Genomic DNA, 21413 nt, shown 5'->3' on the forward strand with positions numbered 1-21413 from the left:
TCAGAATTGATCCTCAGGAGCTGAGTGGAGGAAAAACTAGTTTTCCTTTGCAAGAGTTCTTACTTTTGCTGTTTCCCTTGAATCAGGGTCCAAGAAGCGGCAGTGCAAAGTGCTCTTCGAGTACATCCCGCAGAACGAGGATGAGCTGGAACTCAAGCTGGGAGATGTGATCGACATCAATGAAGAGGTAAGCTGTTTTACAGAGCTGATCGTCTCTTCACGGGGCCAAAATTCAAGTTGTTTTTTTGGCTGAATACTTGAATTACAACGATGTTGGAAAAACAGCATAGGAAGTAGTGTATTTGAAACTAAAGCTAATAGTTTAGGAGTTCTTTCTCTCAGGATCTAATCCTAACCCCCTAGATGTGTAGGGGAAGTATTTGATCATCGCAGCAATAAACTGTGATCTGTTTGTTACACAGATTCCTTTTTTGAAAGGCATTTTCAGTTCTTTGGCCCTGTCTGTCATCTTTGTTTTTAGGGTGCTTATGCTAAAAGTGTTTGACCAGTTGCCTTGAAGTTGACATACACTAACTTGGTTTTGGTGAAAAATGTTATTTGACCTGATTTTCCAGTTTCATGCTGTCCTGGTTTCGGCTGGGATAGAGTTGATTTCCTTCCTAGTGGCTGGTGTAGTACTGTGTTTTGGGTTTTAGTATTGATAACATGCTGATGTTTTGGCTGTTGCTAAGCGGTGTTTACACTGGTCAAGGACTTTTTTCAGCTCCCCATGCTCTGCCAGGTGCCCAAGAAGCTGGGAGGGGACACAGCCAGGATTGTTGATCCAAACTGACCAAAGGGCTATTCCATACCACATGACGTCATGCTCAGTATATAAAGCTGGGGAAGAAGAAGGAAGGGGGGGGACATTCAGAGTGATGGCGTTTGTCTTCCCAAGCAACCATTACGCGTGAGGGAGCCCTGCTTTCCTGGAGATGGCTGAACACCTGCCTGCCCATGGGAAGGAGTGAATGAATTCCTTGCTTCGCTTCGCTCGCTTGCACAGCTTTTGCTTTCCCTATTAAACTGTCCTTATCTCAACCCACGAGTGTTCTCACTTTTACTCTTCTGATTCTCTTCCCCATCCCACCGCGGGGGTGGGGGGGAGTGAGTGAGCGGCTGCGTGGTGCTTAGTTGCCGTCTGGGGCTAAACCACGACACATGCTTTCTTGCAAACTCATTGAAGCTTTGAACTAATAGTAACAGCTTTCGTCACAGAAGCTTGTACCTGTCGTACGATATACTTCAACCCACTTGCACAAAAATACGGAGCATACTAATGCACTCAACATGTTATTTCTATTGCCTTCCTTTTCCACTGGGTAAGAAATACAGTTAAAGATACGTCTTAATGTTCAGACTTTGATCACAATGGCCCTATGTATTTGAGTGGGGGTTTGGGGTGGAGGTTTCTTATCTTTTCCTACCTATGTGCTTCCTTGGTATCTGTTCCGTTCAGTAGCAACTTGTGTTGTGGGAGGCTTGAATATATGGGAAGAGCATCTCTTAGGAGAGTGAAATCTGTCAGGGAACCTGCGGAAAAGACCGGAGGGATTGTGGAAGGAACCTTTTCAGAATTAGGTGGAAAACTTCTGCACAGCATGCTCTGACCTTCACTGGTGCCATCTGTTCTTACTACCTCCCTGAGGGTCTGAGGAAGGAGAAGACTGAACTTTTCTTCCTAGCCATGTGTCTGGTGGTGCTTTTTAAGTAGCTTTATGAGATTGTGTTTTTCACATGTGTGACCTCTTTTGAAGAGAATGCTAACTCTCCAGGATCCTGACAGTTGCCAGAAAGGACTTTTTAATTCTCCTAGCAAGGAAAAAGTTATGCTTTTAGATGCATTTGCACTAATGACTTCTAGAATTTGTTCTCTTTGAATAAACAGAGCAAGTGACTTGTAGAACCTGCTCGCTAAAATCACAGTTTCATAAATACCATTGTGTGTGGGTGTTTTGTAAAAGAGTGCTCCTGGATAACCTCACCCGTTTAATTTGTGGATAGTGCCTGTACACAGCAGTCATGACTTTGAATGGTCCAACGTAACCATTTACAAGAGATAGCATGTGCAGTAAACTCTTGCAGAAGCGGCTGTTTCGGGTCGCACATGTCAACATCTGGAATTATTTTGGGAGGGGTGTTCAGTATGATGTATCGGAGATGACCAAGTAGCCAAACAGAATAAAAAAGATCAAAGAATTTCTTCATCTGTTTTCTTACGGAAACATGGATTTTATTTTATTCTTTTTTTTGGGGGGGGTGGGGGGGGGGGGAGGGTGTGTCAGTCCCCATGCTTTTTCCTTTCCTAATGATTTGAAAATACACATTTGTAGTACCCAGCTTTTGCTACTTCTGAGAAAAAGTGTTAATCAAATTTTTAGGCAGATGCTACCAGATAAAAAAAATATTGCAACTAACTATTAGAATCACAGAATCGTATAGGTTGGAAAAGACCTTTAAGATCATCGAGTCTAACCATAAACCTACCACTACCAAGACCACCACTACACCATGTCCCTAAGCACCTCATCCAAACGTCTTTTAAATACCTCCAGGGATGGTGACTCAACCACTTCCCTGGGCAGCCTGTTCCAATGCTTGATAACCCTTTCAGTGAAGTAGAATTTCCTAATATCCCAATCTAAACCTCCCCTGGCGCAACTTGAGGCCATTTCCTCTCATCCTATCACTTCTTACCTGGGAGAAGAGACCGACCCCCACCTCTCTACCACCTCCTTTCAGGTAGTTGTAGAGAGCGGTAAGGTCTCCCCTCAGCCTCCTTTTCTCCAGGCTAAACAACCCCAGTTCCCTCAGCCGCTCCTCATCAGCCTTGTGCTCCAGACCCTTCACCAGCTTCGTTGCCCTTCTCTGGACACGCTCCAGCCCCTCAATGTCTCTCTTGTAGTGAGGGGCCCAAAACTGAACACAGTATTAGAGCTGTTTCCACACTATTTTTATGATGGTGTAGAATAGACCTAACAGGTGTAGGCTTGATCTGCTTCACAAAACTTTACTGATGGACCAGAAATGTGAAGAATGGTAGAAAATACCATCCATTGGTTGTGCAGTATGCTGGGATACCTTGTCTTAAGTAACTTGCCTTCGCTACTGTGAGACGATACACTTCCATTTCTTTATAAAAGTTGCTACTTATCTATATGCAGATAACTTATAACTGTTACTTCATGGAAAGATCATTTGGTCACTCCTTTAAATGGAGAAAGTAAGGTAAAATCAGCTACAGAAGGGGATCAGTTCTACCAGTTGCCTGAGAATAATTCAGTTCTTGCAATTATTTTCATAAATTGAGTAGTTACAACTGACACTGCTGATCGTGAAATCAAAGGTGGAGGCAGACGAGATCAGAAATTAAATGGCTAATGTTGAAGAGAGCAGGCTACAAGGATCACAAGTAGCTTTTAGGGAAGAAGGCCCTCGTGCTACGTGCTGGCTGAATCTGCAGGGGGTTTTGTTTACAGAACATGTGGGTTTTGCATGCAAAATACGCGCACAAAGCGCATATAACTGTATCATTGCTGTAAAACTTTTGTTTCCCCTTTGTCTTCCCCCCACTTCTGTCAGATGCACCACTAAATAGATTTATTTTTGTAGTATTATATTTGTAATATTTGCATTCTGTGTTATCAAGCGTAATCAAAATTCATATGACTCCATTAGTGGAGTTTTTATTAAAAAAAAAAAACACAAAAAACAGATTGGCAAAACTGCTTGTTTAAGTCTTCCCCCCCTTTGTTTAGAAATCTGAGCTTTCATCATCTTACAGAAATAAGTTGATGGAATTCACAAAAAAAGTGCTGATGTGTGTACCAGAGCTGTAACTCCCTCTTGTGGAAATTGTATCATGTGGTAAGATTTCGAAATGGAAGATAAGAGTTGTGAAATTGTCATCTTTGTTGCTAGTGCCCAGAGATGCACAGATGCTCTCCACCAAAGCATGTAGAACTCTTTAAAGCTGCTTTTTAATGTCAATTAAAGATACCTTTTCTGATAATATGGTTTGTATATAGTCAGTTTTCTTAAAGACAGTGTGGTGAGGAGGCTGAAGCAAGTATGCTTAAGAAGTTATTGTTTTATTCCTGACTGTCTCTGAATTGGTATCGCTTTGCCTTGCAAGTCTGTAAAGTGCTTTGCTGACCTTATTTCTTGGCAGAAGACTAAATGGATGCTTGAGTCGCTTTCTGTATTGTAAGCATTAAAAGACCCTTTCTCATGGCTCTTGGGTGTAGTATGGGTGAGTCAAGGCATTTGAATTTTAGTTTTCTGTAATGTATTATGTAAAGCACGAGGCACCGGAGCCCGGTCAGGACTTGTCAGTAATCTATGCTTAAAATTTGTTTCAGAGGACCAGACTCTGAATTTGAACCATCCACAGCAAAGCTATATTTGAGCACCAGGGTGTCTTTAAAAATAACAGTACTCTTTTCATTGCCTGTCTGTCTCTGTAGCTGCCAGGTTTTGCATGCGTTCTGCTTGCCTGGAGGTAGGCTGGCGTTTAAAAACTATGCCTGTGTTTCAGGCATAGTGACCTACAAAACAAGGCTAAAAAAAGTTAGCGTAAACAACTGCTGGTGTCTCCCCCCACCCCCCTGTTGCTTTTCTTTCCTCTCTAAAAACAGCTTTTCAGTCCCAAACCAGAGCAATGAAATGAAATATTTTGAAAATTTATCTTAATTATAGTTTTTAAATAGTGCTCGCTAGGCAAATACATTTGATATAAGACATTTTGCAAAATCTTCATAAATTTGAAGAGCACAGTTCTTACTCAGTCTTCTGGCATTGTTTTACACAGTCACCTATGCATGCCCAGCTTTTGTTCTGCCTTAGATTGTGGGGTACTCCTGATAAACACTCCATTACATTTTGGAGTATTGCAGTGTAAGTGACACACCAGGAATCCAAGCACATAACTGAGCATTAGAGTCATTATGTTTCCTAATTCCTGAACAGGTTTATTTCCAGTGCAAAAATGAGTTGTTTTGTGAATAGCAAAGCCAACAAAAATTGCATCCAACAGACTTCTATCCTTAGGACTGCTGTGTGCCACCACAAAATCCTCATGTGTATTGGCTACCTTCATCGGCTGGCCAGCTCGGATCAGAAAGTATCTGTACCTCTGACACATCTAGAGCTAGGCGTACGCTGTTCAGCCAGTTGCCTCCTGCTAGAAGGAATGGACAGCTTAGTTTTCCATTACTCTTTGATGTCCTTAAGGACTATTCTCTGTTCTACCCAACATTATCTGTAGAAATTACATCTTTGATGTAATTTTTCTTGTGTCTTTTGATCAAAATTGTTTAAAGCTGTTCAATGGATACAAGGCCAGTCGGAGTAGGACTGGTGGAAACTGGACGAGACAGAGGAAAAGACAGATGGACAGCAAGAATACATAAAAATTTCCGTAGAAAGCCAGGCTAAAAGTTGCATCTTTATTTCATAAACAGTTTAATATTTCTTCTTGTGTTAGGTGTGTAATGCCTGTTATTCTGTCTTACCTTGAGAAAGCTGTTGAACGTTTTGCTGCTCTTTTGGATTAATTGGCATGGGACTAGTTTCATGTTTCAGGATCATTGCTGTAGTGATAGAAGTGACAGTAAATTATTTTCTTGCTCCTCTTTTTGCCTACTGTTTCTACATCTTTGGTAAGTTTCTTTAAAGAGAAATCATGGTCATGTCAACTTTCCCAAAGTTGTTTGTAGACTTTTATAAGTGAAGTATGGATGGAATTGATAGGAATTTCCTTTTGCTTTATTGGTAATGTGAAAAATATTTCTATACAGGTAGAAGAAGGCTGGTGGAGTGGAACACTAAATGGCAAGGCAGGGTTGTTTCCTTCAAACTTTGTGAAAGAATTGGAATTGACAGATGATGGAGAAACACAGGACGCTCTGGATGACACAGGTGGTATTCTGTTTGTTGTAAACCCTTAGCAAAGTAATTTTAGATCTCGGGTATAATTTGGAGTATTACGGTTGTAGTACAACAAAAGTTGTAAAGGATTCAAGCTTCCTAAGAACGGTAAGTATTTGTAGAATCATGGAATCATTAAGGTTGGAAAAGACCTCCAAGATAATCTAGTCCAACCATCAACCTAACACCTCCATGCCCACCAAACCATTAATTTTATTCTAGAAAACATCGATGCTGATTATGAAACCTGTCTTGCTCCCAATACACTTCTAATAAAATTGCAGTCAAGGTCTTGATCTTGCAAATGTATATTCTGCATTTTATCACTAGAAACTTTATCATATTCAGCATTGAGCTTTTTTGGTATTGGGTATAAAATTATTCTTCCGTTTAATAGCTTTTTTCAGTCTTATTCTCACAGACATGGGTTCTCTAACATGGAAAACTTAAGCATTTAACCATGTCAGTTGAGAATTAAAACTTGAATTCAAGCAAAACGGTATGGAAAGCCTCAACTTAAAATTAATCCTGGGAAGGGGGCCCTGGTTCTTCATCATGTTTTAATCTAACAATAAAGTGTTTTTTAAGGCAGTATTTACATTTAGCCATTCCTTTGTGGCTATGACTGTATAGCTCAGACTGAAGCAGACAGTCTGTGGCTGAACAGTAGTTGAGTGCTGAGTGGTGCCAGGCAGGTGTATACTTTACAGGCAGTTACTTTGTTCCCTTGAAACTGCACTTCAGAGGCATTCTGTCTATGAAGACCTGTTTGAAGACTGAGGACTTATGATATGATACTGCTGGAATGGGAGTGTTCTTTGGGAACAATCTCTTAATGTGAGTTAATCGATGCTTAAAGACAGCTGTGTAATGTTCAAGGGAAAAAGTGTTTTTGTCTTTTTTTTTTCTTCTGGTAATGTGCACCCTCATTTACAAGATGTTCTGTATTGATTGTTTCTAACAAGGGTTTGCTCAGAGACAGGGAAGAAAAGTCTGGCTTGGATTTTTTTGGTAAATTGTGGAAATAATTGCAGTAGTGTAAAACAAGAGTTGTTTGACTTGAGCAGTCCCAAATAGCTCAGTGGCTGTCTCCTTGGAGGTCAAGTTCATTAAGTTTAGTGGGGTCTGGTGAGATGAATTTACAAATGGGTATGTGTCTTAATTCTTGAATACTGAGATCAGTGAACTGTGAACTGAACAGTAATTTGAAGTAATTGTATTTTCTGTCAGTAACTAAGAAGTTATGATTATCAGCCCCTCACACCCCCAGGGGTTATATTTAATGCTCAGTGCTTTCACAGTCAGGATCTCAAGTATCTGCTAGTTCTTTCTTCACTCCCAGGAAACAGTAAATGCCCCATTCACTGAGCTATGGTCTTTCAAACATTCAACCTGGACTTTTCGCATCAATGAAATTTCTAGCTATCCTTTTAGATATCTAAGAGGGATAGAACTAAGTGAAGCGTAACTCAGTTGAGGAAAGGTGAGAAACTGAAGTCAAGAGGCTATGTAACTTCATGATATTATCAAAACCCCTGAAATTTATGGTTGAGGGAAGAGACTTTAATCTTTATTGCAATTCCCAGGCATGCATATGCTGGGAAGAACTTAACTGAAAGGCTAAAAGATGTGGAGGCTATTTTGAATTTGTTTATAAAAGCTGTCTGTTTTCACATGACTATCTCCTGGAATTCTGCACAGGGAAATAGTTTGCCCACAAATACTAGTTTGTAGGTTTTAACAGATTTGACTGTAACTTTAAAATTACTTTAACTGTAATTTAAAAATAAAATTAAAAAAAGTCTTAAAAGGTGCTAACACCTAAATTAAGTTATTCTCTGAACTACATTTTTGAGGGGTGGATAAATGTTGTCCATTAAAACTGAAAGATCTAAAAAAGAATCTAAAATAGTTGTTATCTACTAGTGATTAATCTCAAGCAACTATACCTGATTTGAATGTTTAACTCATTTAAAATAGTTTTTAAGTGTTATCAGGTTAAAAAGCTATTTAAATGAATTTGCACGAAACTCTTTTCAGGTATTTTTGATACCTAGTGCATTTTAAGCAATAGGAAAATTTCACTTTGGTGTCTTGAGAGGCATCACTCTACTACTGAAACACACTGGTTTTTCCTGTGGCTGTTGAAACATGGTAGGACTCATTATGGACCTTTATTGATTATTGCTTTCAGCAGCTATAGCTGTGCAAATGACAAGCTTTTAAATGTTGGACTAAAAACATGTCTTCTGAGAATGCATAAGCAATGTTTCATAAAACTAATGGAAAACATAACTTTGACGTTAACAGACTGTGGAGCCTGAGTGATAATTGAAATCGCAAGAAATATTAGTGATCTAATGACGTAGTTGCCAGAGTATTCAATGCGATACTGGTGTCATTTCAAATGTTCTTATGTTAAATATACAACTAGAACAAATGTGAGGTATTACAGCTACAATAATGTTCCTAGAAAAGCTGTTTAGCAAGAGCAGTGTGTGCAGCTGGGTTACTTCCACTTTTTTTTTTTCCCAGAAGAGCAAATAAATACTTTCAGATATTAAAACAACTTTTTCTTTCTTTTTTTACTTTCAGAATCTGTTTTCAGTGGTCCTACCTCACCTGTGGTCTCTCCAGGAAATGGGAGTGAACCTGGATCTGGACCAGCACAGCCAAAGAAAATCCGAGGTATTGGGTTTGGAGATATCTTTAAAGAAGGCTCAGTGAAACTTAAGACAAGATTATCCAGTAATGAATCAGAAGATAAAAAGCAAGATAAGGTTTGTAGCAGTTCATATTGTTATTTTTGGGTTTCCTGGAAAAATAATTTAGATGTGGAATCTGAAGACATGATATCTTACAGACGCTGAATACACTGTCCATTTTAAAATTTGTCAATATTGTTCCATAATCAGAACATAATCATCTCATAGGGCTCTTGCCTGTAAAAAAACCAAACCCCTTCAAACTTCTTTCATAGTGAGTTATATTTAACATTGATTCCAAAAGGTCTATTCAAATGTCTTTATTTAAAACATTAGAGAGGGAGAACCAAGCTGATATAAAAATTATCGTTCCAAAGCCATGTGATATATAATAATAACTTCTCATACACTTAATAACTTCTCAAACACATCGCCAGTACAAGGTGTCTCATAGTTCTCTTTGTAACAGACTTTGTATACAATCTGGGACAAGAATGTTAAGTCTTCCCATACAAATTAAACTTGGCCTTTAAGACAAGGAATATTTGGGAGTTTCTTTAGTTTTTGGCTTGAGCTTTTTTCACAAGTTTTTGTGGGTGTTGAGGTTGCTGTTCTAGGTGTCAGCCGTCATTACCAATGTAAATGTCCTTCAATGAATGCTGCCAAGCTTTTGGCTTTGGTGATGTCTTAGGTCAATGAGCTACATAAACTGCTGATTGTGTAAGCCTGAAAAATACCATTCTACAGTTTTTCATCCTCTTTCATTTTCTTTTCCCCCTTTTTTACAAGTGAGTGGGAAAAGGAGTGCTTTTATTTTCTATATCGAACTTAAAGCTTAGGGGAGAGCAGATAATGTGATGATAGCGAAATTCCTTTAGTTGGAGTCTTATTTTGATCTGATCCCAAGAGTGCTCTTATCCCTTGGAAGCACAACAGCGATGCTCAGTCCTTTATCTTGAACTTATGCATCGTTTATACCCAGAGCTTATGTATGGATTTTCAGCTTTTGATAAATTAAAGGCAGCTGAGATAATCCAGTATTTCAGGTTTTTACTCAGGTGATCAATTGAAGAAAGCTTTTAAAACTTTTGTCTGATTTCAATGTTTTTGTCTGTGGATTATGGTAATTAATGCTGTTTTGGTGACTGATTTGCTTTCCTCTGCTGCTACGGAAATAATTGTAATGGTGTAGGGCAAAAGGTGGGGTGAGTCCCTGGGAAGAAGGTAGGGACAGAGACTTCCTTGAGTGTGTTTTTCCCTGTGTAGCAGTGCTAAGAGCAGTGCTCATTCACCTATAGACATGGTGTGTGTCCTCTCTGTTTCTGGTCCAGTCAAAATATCAGATGATTCAGAAAAGGAAAGTTGCAAGACTATCGCCTTCTATTTAAGGCTCAGCGAATGTTATCTCCTAAGGAAGACGTTGTTTAGCTTGGCTCCAGGGAGATGTTTTTGTGTCCTTTTAGTATATAAAGGAGGCTTGTCAGAAAGATGGAGAGACACTTTTTGCCAAGGTCTGTAGTGACAGGACAAAGGGCAATGGTTTTAAACTGAAAGAGAGTAAATTTAGATTGGACATGAGGAAGAAATTCTTTATGATGAGGGTGGTGAGACACTGGAACAGGTTGCCTGGAGAAGCTGTGGATGCCCCATCATTGGAAGTGTTCAAGATCAGGTTGGACAGGGCTCTGAGCAACCTGATCTAGTGCAAGATGTCCCTGTCCATGGCAGGAGGGTTGGACTAGGTGATCATTGAAGGTCCCTTCCAACCCAAACCATTCTATGATTCGGTGAAGGCACATTGATATTCCTTGGTTCTCTCCAGGCTTTGTCCGTTGAAGTAGGAGTCTGTGGGATCACTACATCTTCGTGTGGATGCTGTTAGACTAGGGTTTCAGGACCTAGCTTTAAGTTTGCTTTCTTGTCATGAGATTGATCATTCAAAAGTGTGTTTCCCTACTTTCTACCTTGTAACTTGGGAGTATAAAGAGCCTATCTAAAGTAGCTTGATTAATGTGAAATCTGCTCAGATATTTTGAGTTATGTTATTTGACTGTATAAACATTAAAATATGTTGGCACTCTGTTTTGTTAGTTGACTTGTCTGGAAAGTTGTTGTATGCTGTTCCGCAGCAAGAGGGGAAATGAAGTGAGAAAAGTTTTGCATAGCTTAAAGACCATGAAATAAACAGTTGAGTTTAGCACTTAATATTCCACTTACGCTTGTTGTCAAAGTTATCCCAAAGGCGGACAGACTTAGAAAACAACATGGAGAGCCCTAAGGAGATAATTCTCATACAGCTCTTGCCAAAATGGATGGCTTCTTTGGATTCGTGCTCAACTCACTTTGGAGTTAGATGGAGGGATGCTGGAAGGGCATTCTCAGTCTTTAAGGCAGTAGAAAAAGATGTCATCAGGAAACTCTAGAGCAGAGAGGGCTTTTTTCCCTTGGGGAGTTCAGAGACTGTTCAGCACAGGAAGGCTGAGTGCTGATGTATCTGAAGTGCTCAAGAGTATATATGCTCCTGCAGGAGATAGTTAGATAGGTTTCAGCTGGTCCCAGCATCCTGCCTGGGCTCAGGCTATTTATACCCCGTCTGCCTAAACTTCCTCTTGCACTTCTAATTGTGTCTCGTTTTGGAAGGGGGAAATGTAGAGAACTATTTCTATGTTGGACTTGTTTAATCTCATAGGTGGATTATTTTAGTGCTTCCTTCATATAGCATTCTCAAGCGAGTTAAATTGCATATGTACTCCAAGAACATCCCAAGTGTCTGTGGCTTCCTCTATGGTATGTCAGAGGTACCAAATATCAGCCCACAGGCATCATCTGGTTTTAAGGAGAGTAAATCTAGTTTCTCTGGCAGTAGAAAGTCTGCGAAGTTTAACTGTAAATGAAAATGAACAGAGTTACTAAAGGCAATGGGTTTTTTCACGTCAGTAACACTATTAGGGCTGCTCAGGTAAGTACTGACTGTAAGATCATGTTCTATGTTTGTAGCTCATAGGGCTGTGAAGAAGTGGCTGCAACTGAAGCTGTCTGAATCTTCCTGGCAGCTCAGTATGTCTCCTGGGGAAAAAAGAAATAATATTGGAACAATTATTTTGGTTAGATGATAACTCTCAAACTTGTTGCTGGTTGCAATGCCTCTCTGTGGGGTGGGTTGTTTTTTTTTCCTTCAGGAGAAGTCTCTAGTGACATTTTTCTGTTCTGGTTCTGTTCTGTACAAATCGTTAAGAGTGAAGGGAAGCCAGGATGGGCTTTCATGTGCTCTTACATTTGTCTGAGTAGTTAAAAACTGATTGCCTCTTCTGCTGAGGTGGTCTATGACTACTGAATATTCCTGCTTTATTCCAGTGCAAAGTAAGCATGGTCAGTGAGTTGCTTTCAGTGCAGCTGTTAAATAACCACTTCTGTTCTGCGCTGGAGGAGGCAATTTTCAGGGTAATGCAACAGTAACACTTGGAACTGCTGAAATACAATTGCAAAAGTATTTCTGGCAATGTTGTGAGATTGGTTTCCAGTTTGAAAGCTGTGCTGTGTCTTTAATCAGTAGACAAAATTCTAATTGCAGTGGCCATAATGAAGTAACTACGGTAAGTTCTTAATGGAAAAGCTTATTGAAGCTCTTGGAGATGGTCATTTACATCATCTCAGCTAATGAAAACCTGAGTATGTCCTGTAGTCTATCAAAAGTAAAACTCAATGAATTTTTGTTAACGAAGTTCTCTTTCGTTCATATAGCCATCACCTAACCATCCCCCTGGAACGAAGCTAATTCATTGTCCCAGTACAACAAAACCTGAAAACTCGTCAGAAGTAGTAAAATTGGAAGCTGATAGTAAACCAAAAGGTAAGGCTGATGGAACTTTACATCTGTTACTTGGTAGTCCTCTCTAGAGAAGTATTTGGTTGTCACTTTTTTTGTGTTAAAATCTTATGATTTTGTGTATACTGGGGTTTTCTGTAAAGTTCTGTACCTTTGAGGAGTTACTCAAATGCAAAAGAGTCTGAAGGAGTTTTTGCTTGCATTTCTGAGGAAAAGGAATCAAAAACATTTGTAGGAGTGTCTCACAGAACAAAATAAGGCTAGGGTATGAAGTTTTATTGCAGCAGCTCCTTTGCATTAATTTGCTCTGTTGACGTGCTCAAACTGACTTACTTTCTGCCTATAGAATTGACTCTCTAGGCTCAGGATTTACTGTGGAGTTGCTAGTGTGTTGTCATAACTGTATGCAAAGTTTCTTGCGTCAGAAAGTTGGTGCTCTATGTTTTTTTTTGAAGTCTGTTCCCTAGATAATCCAGTTCCATTGTGGTTCTGTTTATAACAACTTCTTTTTTTATTTTTCTTTTTTGTTATCTCTAAGAATTTATGACTTCATTTAACTACCAAATTGCATAGTTTTATCTAGAGAGATATTTTTAAGTCAACCCAAAACACCTTGTGGAAGTGCCAACCCCATATAAAAAATTAACTTCAATTATGTGATGTGTAGACAGCTCATTTTGCCTGATTCCAGAGCAGACGTTGTTTTGACTTCTGTATTGTAATTTCAAGTATATTTTTGTTTTATGCGGAAATACCTTATTTTGGTGTAAGTGGGTCGTTTTACATGGAATGCATAATTTGCAGAAATCCGAAAACTGCAACAAACAATTGACTTTTTGCCTGTGTTCAGGAGCTGCATAATCTAGCACAACAGGGCACTTGAAATGGCAGGTTTGTTAGTCAGAGCCCTAGTTTATCTGTAGCTATAGCAGTATATAGGGCATCCATGCCATTTTAGCCATATTTTGGCTGTGTTGAATTAGATAGCTATAAACAGCATGACCATGTTTACAAACAGCTGATTACTGTCAAGAAGTGTTTGATGTAATGGCTTGAGAGTAGTTAATACTTAAGTTTTGCTATTGCAAAGCATATATCAAAAGTTTGTGAACGATGCATTCGCTGGAAGTTGATGCTTACTTGTAACTTTGAAATTTATACTAAACACCAAAATTGGGATAGTCTTGGGATCTTGCTTTTAAACCATTCCAGTGCTATTGGTGTAAGAGCCAGCAAGAGAGTGTGCAGCCTTGAGCATTGTGAAATTAGACTTGTCTAAAACTTTGCATAAAAATTAACCCAAGTCTGCCTAAAAAATCTGAATATTCAGTACTGAACACTTGGAACATTCAGTATGTAGCTCTTTGCATAATTTCGGGTGCAGCTCATGCTAAAAGCATAGAAATTGGCCTAATCCAGTAGCCATGCTGAGTCCCTGCTACCTGGAGAAATGAATACATCAGAGAGGAACTTAAATATGGTAGTAATAGATGCTGTAGGAGAACATCAGTAAATAATAGACACCATTTAAGAGCATCTTATAACCTTTGGAGGAAAGCTAGATTTTCTTAGTGTTTTTATTTTAGTATAGACCATATGATAGTTTATATATATCATCCTCAGTTTTGAGAGCGCAAGTTTAAAATAAACTGTGTTCAATATGTTAGCAAATAAAAAGAGATCTCTGAAATGTTTAGGCTAGTGTGGCTTATTTTGTGGTGTGGCTCTGCTATTTCTGGGAAGCTTGTTTTGGCCTTTGGTGCAAGTATGTAAAAATATTTTGTTTAAAAAAATCACAATTTGACCCCTCTTTCCCCCCATTATGTTAGAATACAACATCTGTGATTCCTGCTACTGTATTGCTAGTCCCGAGTGTTTGGAAAAGATTCAGTTTTAAATTACCTTTTATTAAAAATATTTACTGAAGTTCAGATTTACTGTTTTGTAAATACCATCTTAGATTTCAATGCTGGGAAGTTAAACTGGACTCTTTCTTCATCTTAATTAGCGGCAGAATATCAGGCTTACAAAATAAGATGCTGAAGTGGCAAACTGTACATCCTCTTAACGTACGTGGCCTGGTTTCTCGGGTGGTGCTGACTGCTGGGGTTCCCAGCCTGGCACGTGCGGGGAGCTTGGCAGGGTGCAGGGCTCCCTGGCTCCAGCCTTCCTGGCAGCTGGAGCAGAGTGAAAGGTTCCCTTTCTGGCACGGTTTTCTGTCTGTTGTGGGACTTGGTGTATGGGAGGAGGGCAGAAGTGCTTGGAGGAGGAGGAGAGAAGGGAAGGGTTGTATAGTTCAGCTGTACCGGCCAAATCCCCAGGCAGTAAGGAAACGCATGTATTTTTACAGAATTGGAATGTATAGAAATGTATTACACTTGTGTTACACTTATTTGTTACTGTCCTGGTTTTGTCTGGGATTGAGTTAACTTTCTTCGCAGTAGCTGGTATAGTGCTGTGTGTGAATGAATAAAATCCCTGAATTTGATAGGTATTTGTAGCGTACCTGTTGAAATCTTTTTTTGGTCAGTGTGGTTTTTTTAACCTTGATTTAAACATTCATCTCTTTGACGTGGTTCTGCGTATGTTTCTGTAACTCTTGAGAAACCACAATATAGTCAATCTATAGTTGAGCTTTTCTGATCGCTAGATAAGGCAGTAAAATAATGCAAGTCCTAGTACCTAGGATTACTCATGTGGTTATGTATCTATGTGTATCTATATAGGTATCTCTCTCTCTCTCTTAAGCGTGGCATACTTTTGCATTTTAACATAGTGGTTGTCACTGACCAAGGTAGATTTTTATTTAAGAATACAATTTGTGCTTTTTTTAACTAAAGATTTGTATCTTGATTAAACAAAATACAACAACAACAAAAAGATTCAACTGCAACTCACTTATTTATTTCCTTACCACCCAGCAAAAGGCAGTCATTAAGACTTGCAGATGATCCTAATGATGTTGTGCTGCTCTCTAACTGGGGGTTGGTACAGCTGCTCACCTGTGTGTGTTGTCAGTGCCAAGTAACTGATAGGTTATGGCAGTACCTTTAGAGTCCTTTTTGTTTGCTTCCTCTTCCTTACTCTGTCAGATACAGAAATCCAGCCTTTTTTATCTGCTAACTTATTTTAAATGTGCTGGGGTTAAAAAAGGTGCAAAAAAATGCTTTGCAATCAAGACTTCTATATTAATATATTTTGGCCTTTCTCATGTTGTTTTTGTTCTAGTGTGGGAAAGGAAAACAAATCCTTTTGCTTTTTCACCTGAAATTGTTATCGCAATTTTAAATGGATATTTATTGAACCAAATGGAAAGAAAGGAATTATTCTTTCTACTTTTGCAGAAGAGGCTGTGACTGTCTGAGTTGATCACTCAGATGAGCTCTGGTTTCAGATGCTTAGCCAAGGAATTCTTTTGCTTCACTTACTTGATTTCACTGCAGAATTTCAGTAAATGTGCTGCTCGGGTATTTGAAGTTGCTGTAATTGTATGTGTTAATAAAGGATGTCACCTTAAAACAATTGCATGTATTTAATTGGGATTGCAAATTTGAAATTTAGATCAATTTTGAGAAAATAACATATAAACTCTCAATAAAAAGCTTGAAACCATTTTTATCTGAAGTAGCTCAAAATTGAATATATAATGCTATGGGGAGGGTTAGATAGATCTCTATTGCTCTGTAAATATATAATCTTATTTTTCTTGTGATATGAATGACATAGTGAACATTTGTAAAACAGTCTCAGATGGCTGGTCTAGAAGGGAAGTATGATTATAGTGTTAATTTCTGAGCTCTCTTTTCAGGCAGCATAAGTGAGCTGGTATTGTGTACATTACTACCCACAGTATGCAAATGTAGTTAATTGTGCTGCTTTGTTTCAGCCAAGGAATATTGCAGGACAATATTTTCCTATGAAGGCTCAAATGATGAACTCAGCTTTAAAGAAGGCGAGATCATTCAAATAATCAGTAAGGTAAGATGTTTGGTCTGCTTTAACCATTTATATAGCTTTTGTGGATTTTGTACAGGTAGGTAATGGGTAAAATGTGAAAGCAGGAGAGTCTTTTTGGAGTAGGTATTCCTGTAGACTGATTTGTCTCATGTGAGAGTCAACTCTTTGCTTCTGTACTTGGTGGAGATACAGATGTCCTTAAAGATTGTTCCAGAGTGGGAAGTTATCTTAGATTCCTTAAAGGCAAGTCGGATCAGTATACACCCAGTACCAAATGCCTTTTCAGTGAGGAAAATGGAAAAGCTTTGCAAATAGCCCTTTTACCTTCAGAGCTTCTACTTTTTTCTCTGGTGATATATCAGGCTGACCTAGAGGTGATGGTTGGAAAGTATTACTGTGTCAAAAGGTGAGAAATTAAGATCTGTACTTACTGATTTTGATGTAGGTATTATGAAAAAAACTGAGCAAATATTTTCAGTAGGACAATGAAGTCCAGGTGTTAGAGATACTTGGTATTTCAGAATAACCACATAGAAGTTAATGATACTGTCTGGCTATTTAGAGAAACATGATTTAGTTGAATGGTCTTATTTGTGTTGAATATTGAAAGCACCTTTTTGAAAGGTCATCTTGTTGCAGCGATGGTTTTAAACAAGAAATGAACCTACCCATACTTAATTTCCCTGCAGTACTCTGCAGTCTTTTGTTAGTTTATATGCTACTATATTAAGGAATAATGACTTGCCTAAAGAAGGTGGAAAGTTTCTTTTTTTTGTTTTCAGCTTTTACACAGCTGCATAAGAAAAGTAACATTTTTTTTGTCTTTAGGAGGATTTTAAGTTTACGGAGAAGATGGCCACTTTTCTTAATGAGAAAATTGATATAATCAGTATTATTGACTGTAGTTAGAGTGGAAAAGAGTAGTTATGGAAGGCACTTTTTTAAACACGACAGCCCTTGCCCCATCTTCACTGAATCTCTTGCCTCTCTGTCCTTTTTAAACCAATTTACCCAAAGCATACGCTGGTCCAAACTGGAGCGAAGAAGAGTTATCCAGAGCAGAGCTCTCCCTCCAAAACCATCTTCTGAAGTCTGAGTATATTGATGTAACTGTCAAGTGGCTGACAGTCCAGGGTTTTGATCTTGCCAAGTGTTAAGGTATTTTTCTTTTAGCACATACACTGTGCAAAGGCTGTCCCCCTTGGCCATTTCTTTTCTCTTTGTTCTGCATATGATCTTCTTCCATGGAGTTGTCTCTGACTTGCTAGCATGCCTCAGGACTGTCTAAATGAAGTTTATAATAGATGCCTTATCCCATTCACGACTGCACACTGTTCAGAAATTGGACCCTGCAGTACTTAATTTAAAGGGTGATGGAGGGAGAAATGAAAGAAAACTTTAGCAAACTTTTACTTTCAGGACTAATCACTTATTCAGGTCTCTTTCCTGTGGATTCCTCCTTTAACTTAATGTGGGGTGGGATTTTTTAAAAAATAATTATTTTAGTTCATATTTTATTTTTCCTCCTCTCCTTTACTGTTCAGTGTCTCAGCTGAACTGAGTGTTGAATTGTCCTTGTTGTGTGCTGAACTTTGGGGTGAACTACTTGGTGCTGCTAACAGTGGCACATATCAGCAGTAATCCACTTGGATTTGCATGGAGGATTGACATCTGCAGTATTTTGGATCTGAGGCAAAGAAGAAAGCTGTTATTTATGCTGCTAAAATATTCAAATAACGTCATACTTTCTGTTACGGACAAACTAAGGCCTCGATCCAGTAAGATCATGTAATGAATTTCTGTGCCACTGAATTAATTTTCCTTTTTTTTTTTTTCTCCTTATGTCTTAATGTGGTTATTTTTTCCCTCAGTAGGCTATATCCTCTTGCTTCTTCACCCTTTTCAGACCAGTGGACCTGATCAATCACATCAGAATCACTTTTATTTAATAGGATTGTGTGTTACTCCAATGACACTTGAAGTATTTACTGAATTACTGAATAAGTTGCTGGTCAAGGAAGTTGAGAATAATGAATGTTGTGCATTGGGTCATTACTGGTTTTATGTGCTTTCCTTCCCTTTGCAGGTCTTATATACCCTTATCTTATATATGATGATATCATTTCATTCTGCTTTTTAGACAACGAACAAAAAGTGACCAAACCTGATCTGATCTGTAGCTGTTTCCCCTTGCTAAGGTGGCTAAAGTATTCCCCTTATAAATGTGATATTTCAGACAAATGGTGGTCTTATATTGTGGGTAAAAGCAAAAACATTGTTCCTGTAACTGTATCTGTTCTGGGGAAGAAGTAAATATTGATTGAAATGTTCTGTTGTTTGATTTAGGACACTGGAGAGCCAGGCTGGTGGAGAGGAGAACTCAATGGTAGAGAAGGAGTCTTCCCAGATAATTTTGCTGTTCAAATACAAGAGTCTGATAAAGACTTCCCCGTAAGTTCTTGCGTGTATCGTTTACACAAAAAAGTATTGATGGAAATGCAAGGAATAAAAGACTTCACAGCACATTATGCTGCTTAAAATAATATTATAATTGTGGCAGTTTTTAACTTTATCTTGAATTAGCTATATCAAAGAAGAAAGATTTAAAGGTTAATGTTTGTGTTTAAACTCCTTAAATATTAAACTGAGGCATGCTTTTTGAGATTAACTGTAACTAATGAGGATGATTAGGTCATATGGAAAAGGATATAGTTCTGATAACATGGTGTTATGTGTAATTGATTACTGAATTAAACCCTTACTCTTTTGAAAGGAGATAAGCAGTCGGTCTCTTCCATCTGTAGTCCTGTAAGTAACTATACTTGCAAAATGCTGAATGACCCCTGTGGGACTGACTGGGATTGTTCCACGTTAAGACTTGCCAGTAGGTTGCAGTGCATGAAGGATAATCTTTGGTTGGGATATAGAAATATTTTTTTCATGATCTCATGTGCTAAGTTGTAGAAATTAATGTTTTCATGTGGTACTCCTTGGTCTTGTAATTTTGGTTCTTATTTTATAATTTTTTTGTTAAGATTAGTGTGCTGTTTTGGTTCTGACAAGTTTGTGTAGCAAAGATGGTTGTGTTAATTCACAAATGTACATCATTCCCAGATGGGCCGGATTCAGCTCCAGGTCAGGACATCTGAATGTTGAAGCCTGTATCTCAGCAGAAGAGAGTTTCAAAGTTTCATAGTAATTTAGTACCATTTGGTCTGGAATTGGAGACATTCACAGAGGATTGCTAGATACAACCTGACAGATAGTTACTGATTTAGCATTTAAGCTCAGTTAACTAACATACACAGAAAGTCTAGTTACTCTAAGTCAGCGTTTTCTTTTCAAATTGATTCTCAGCTTTGCAAGGATGGCATAAATGCTGTAACGTATGGCTGACTTGATTTGAGGGGTGGGTGGGTAGTATCGATGTTTCGCAATACAGAATTGCTCCCTTGAGAGAGGGGGAAAAAATTATTCTTTTACCATAAACAATGTTTCCTGGAGACAGATCTTGCTTTGATCCTTTAGTCTGCTTTGTGTAGTGTGTCTCAGTACAGGGATTCACCTTGCACTGAGCAGCTTTGAAGTTCAAGGCATCCGATGGCTGATTATTGTAATCAGCTCTTTGATAATGACTTAATAAAAACACAGATCAGAATCGTATAATGGCAAGTTGATGCTGAACTCTCAGTCTAATTGTTTTTGATATAGGCAGCAGTGCTGCACAACTGGATAATGTATTTGCTTTTTTGGGAAAGAAAAAAAATATAGTCTTGTTATTTCAGTAGCTTTTGTGTTCTCTGGAACTAGAGAAAGAAATTTAATATGGGTTTTCATGCTTGCTTAATTACACTTTACTTGTCAGAATAAAATCGTTCTGCATTAAGAAGAGCTTATTCAATAGCAGTAGGGGCACAGAAGTGAAATCCATCCATAGCAACTGTTTCAAAAATACCCACTACAAGGCATTTTTGGAGGGGCTATATTAAACTAAGCCCATATGGTTTCAGCAGTATTTGTATAAAGAACAAGTGGTTTTTTTAGGCTTTTGTGATTGTTTTAAGCAGTGAGTCTTGTCCTTAGTACGACCACAAAGACACTTCTTCTAGAGCATTTTCATGAATCGGATTCTGAGGATGAGGTGGCTTGAAATCTCTGTCCTGAGAGGTGCCAGTACTCCTTCAACGGGAGAGAGAATCAAATTCAGTTTTACCAGTTTAAGGAAAGTGATGAGTGACTCTGTTTTAAAATAGTTATTTTCAATGTACAAACTGTGGCACCATAATACTTTGTAAATTTTTAATGGCTAGAGTAGTCTGTGCACCTTTCCCCATTTAAATATACAGTGATAAGAAGCTCAAAACAATGTTTTTCATGTAACTGCAGTGTTTATGTTGCAAATGCTGCTAAATATTTTTTGTCTTACTCTTGTAATTTAGAAGTCAAATAATTGAAATAGTTCTTCCAATAATTAGTTTAGAACTTTTTCCCAGTGAAAGTGACCATTTTTGGTTCAAAAATGTACCTGATTACTCCTTTAAACTTGCATTGTGTTAACCCAGATTGATGTATACATATTGAAATTAAAATGGGTGCGATCAGAACAATTCTTTGGACTAGAAAAGATGTAATTCTTAATTTTTAGTTCTTCATACCTCTGCTGCTTATGCATGTTGCTAAAGGACCAATCTGAGATTTGAAGAAACCTGCATTTTGTTCCTGTTTTTGCAACTGGTTGTCTGGGAGATATCGGAGGAATTACTCCAGTTCTCTGTGTTTCCTGTCTGTGAATTGATTGCCTCCTTTGTGAAATACTTTGAAATCAGCTAGTAAACATGCTAGACATTACCGTATGCAAAACAAAACACAAATAAGTCTGTCTTGGTAGAGAATATCTGTTTGTTTATTTATTTGACCTTGTTTTTTTCCCCCATATCTTGCAGAAGCCAAAGAAACCTCCACCTCCAGTTAAAACTCCAGGTACGTAGTATCTGTGT

The 21413-nt window shown here is 38.3% G+C and overlaps 1 protein-coding gene across 3 annotated transcripts in view; it reads left to right on the forward strand.

Moving 5' to 3' along the window:
* CD2AP (CD2 associated protein) overlaps positions 1-21413 on the forward strand; it is an 87257-nt gene that overhangs the window by 46935 nt on the left and 18909 nt on the right. For all 3 annotated transcript variants that reach the window (XR_012041910.1, XM_072858372.1, XM_072858373.1), the window contains 7 exons: positions 87-187; positions 5799-5919; positions 8524-8708; positions 12375-12483; positions 16346-16437; positions 18763-18867; positions 21360-21396. Coding sequence is in view for 2 of the 3 variants with exons in the window: in XM_072858372.1 (XP_072714473.1) it covers positions 87-187; positions 5799-5919; positions 8524-8708; positions 12375-12483; positions 16346-16437; positions 18763-18867; positions 21360-21396 (750 nt within the window). In the remaining variant the exon portion in view is untranslated. The remainder of the gene's footprint in view (positions 1-86; positions 188-5798; positions 5920-8523; positions 8709-12374; positions 12484-16345; positions 16438-18762; positions 18868-21359; positions 21397-21413) is intronic.

The sequence above is a fragment of the Ciconia boyciana genome, chromosome 3, assembly GCF_034638445.1.
Source record: "Ciconia boyciana chromosome 3, ASM3463844v1, whole genome shotgun sequence".
NCBI lineage: Eukaryota > Metazoa > Chordata > Aves > Ciconiiformes > Ciconiidae > Ciconia > Ciconia boyciana.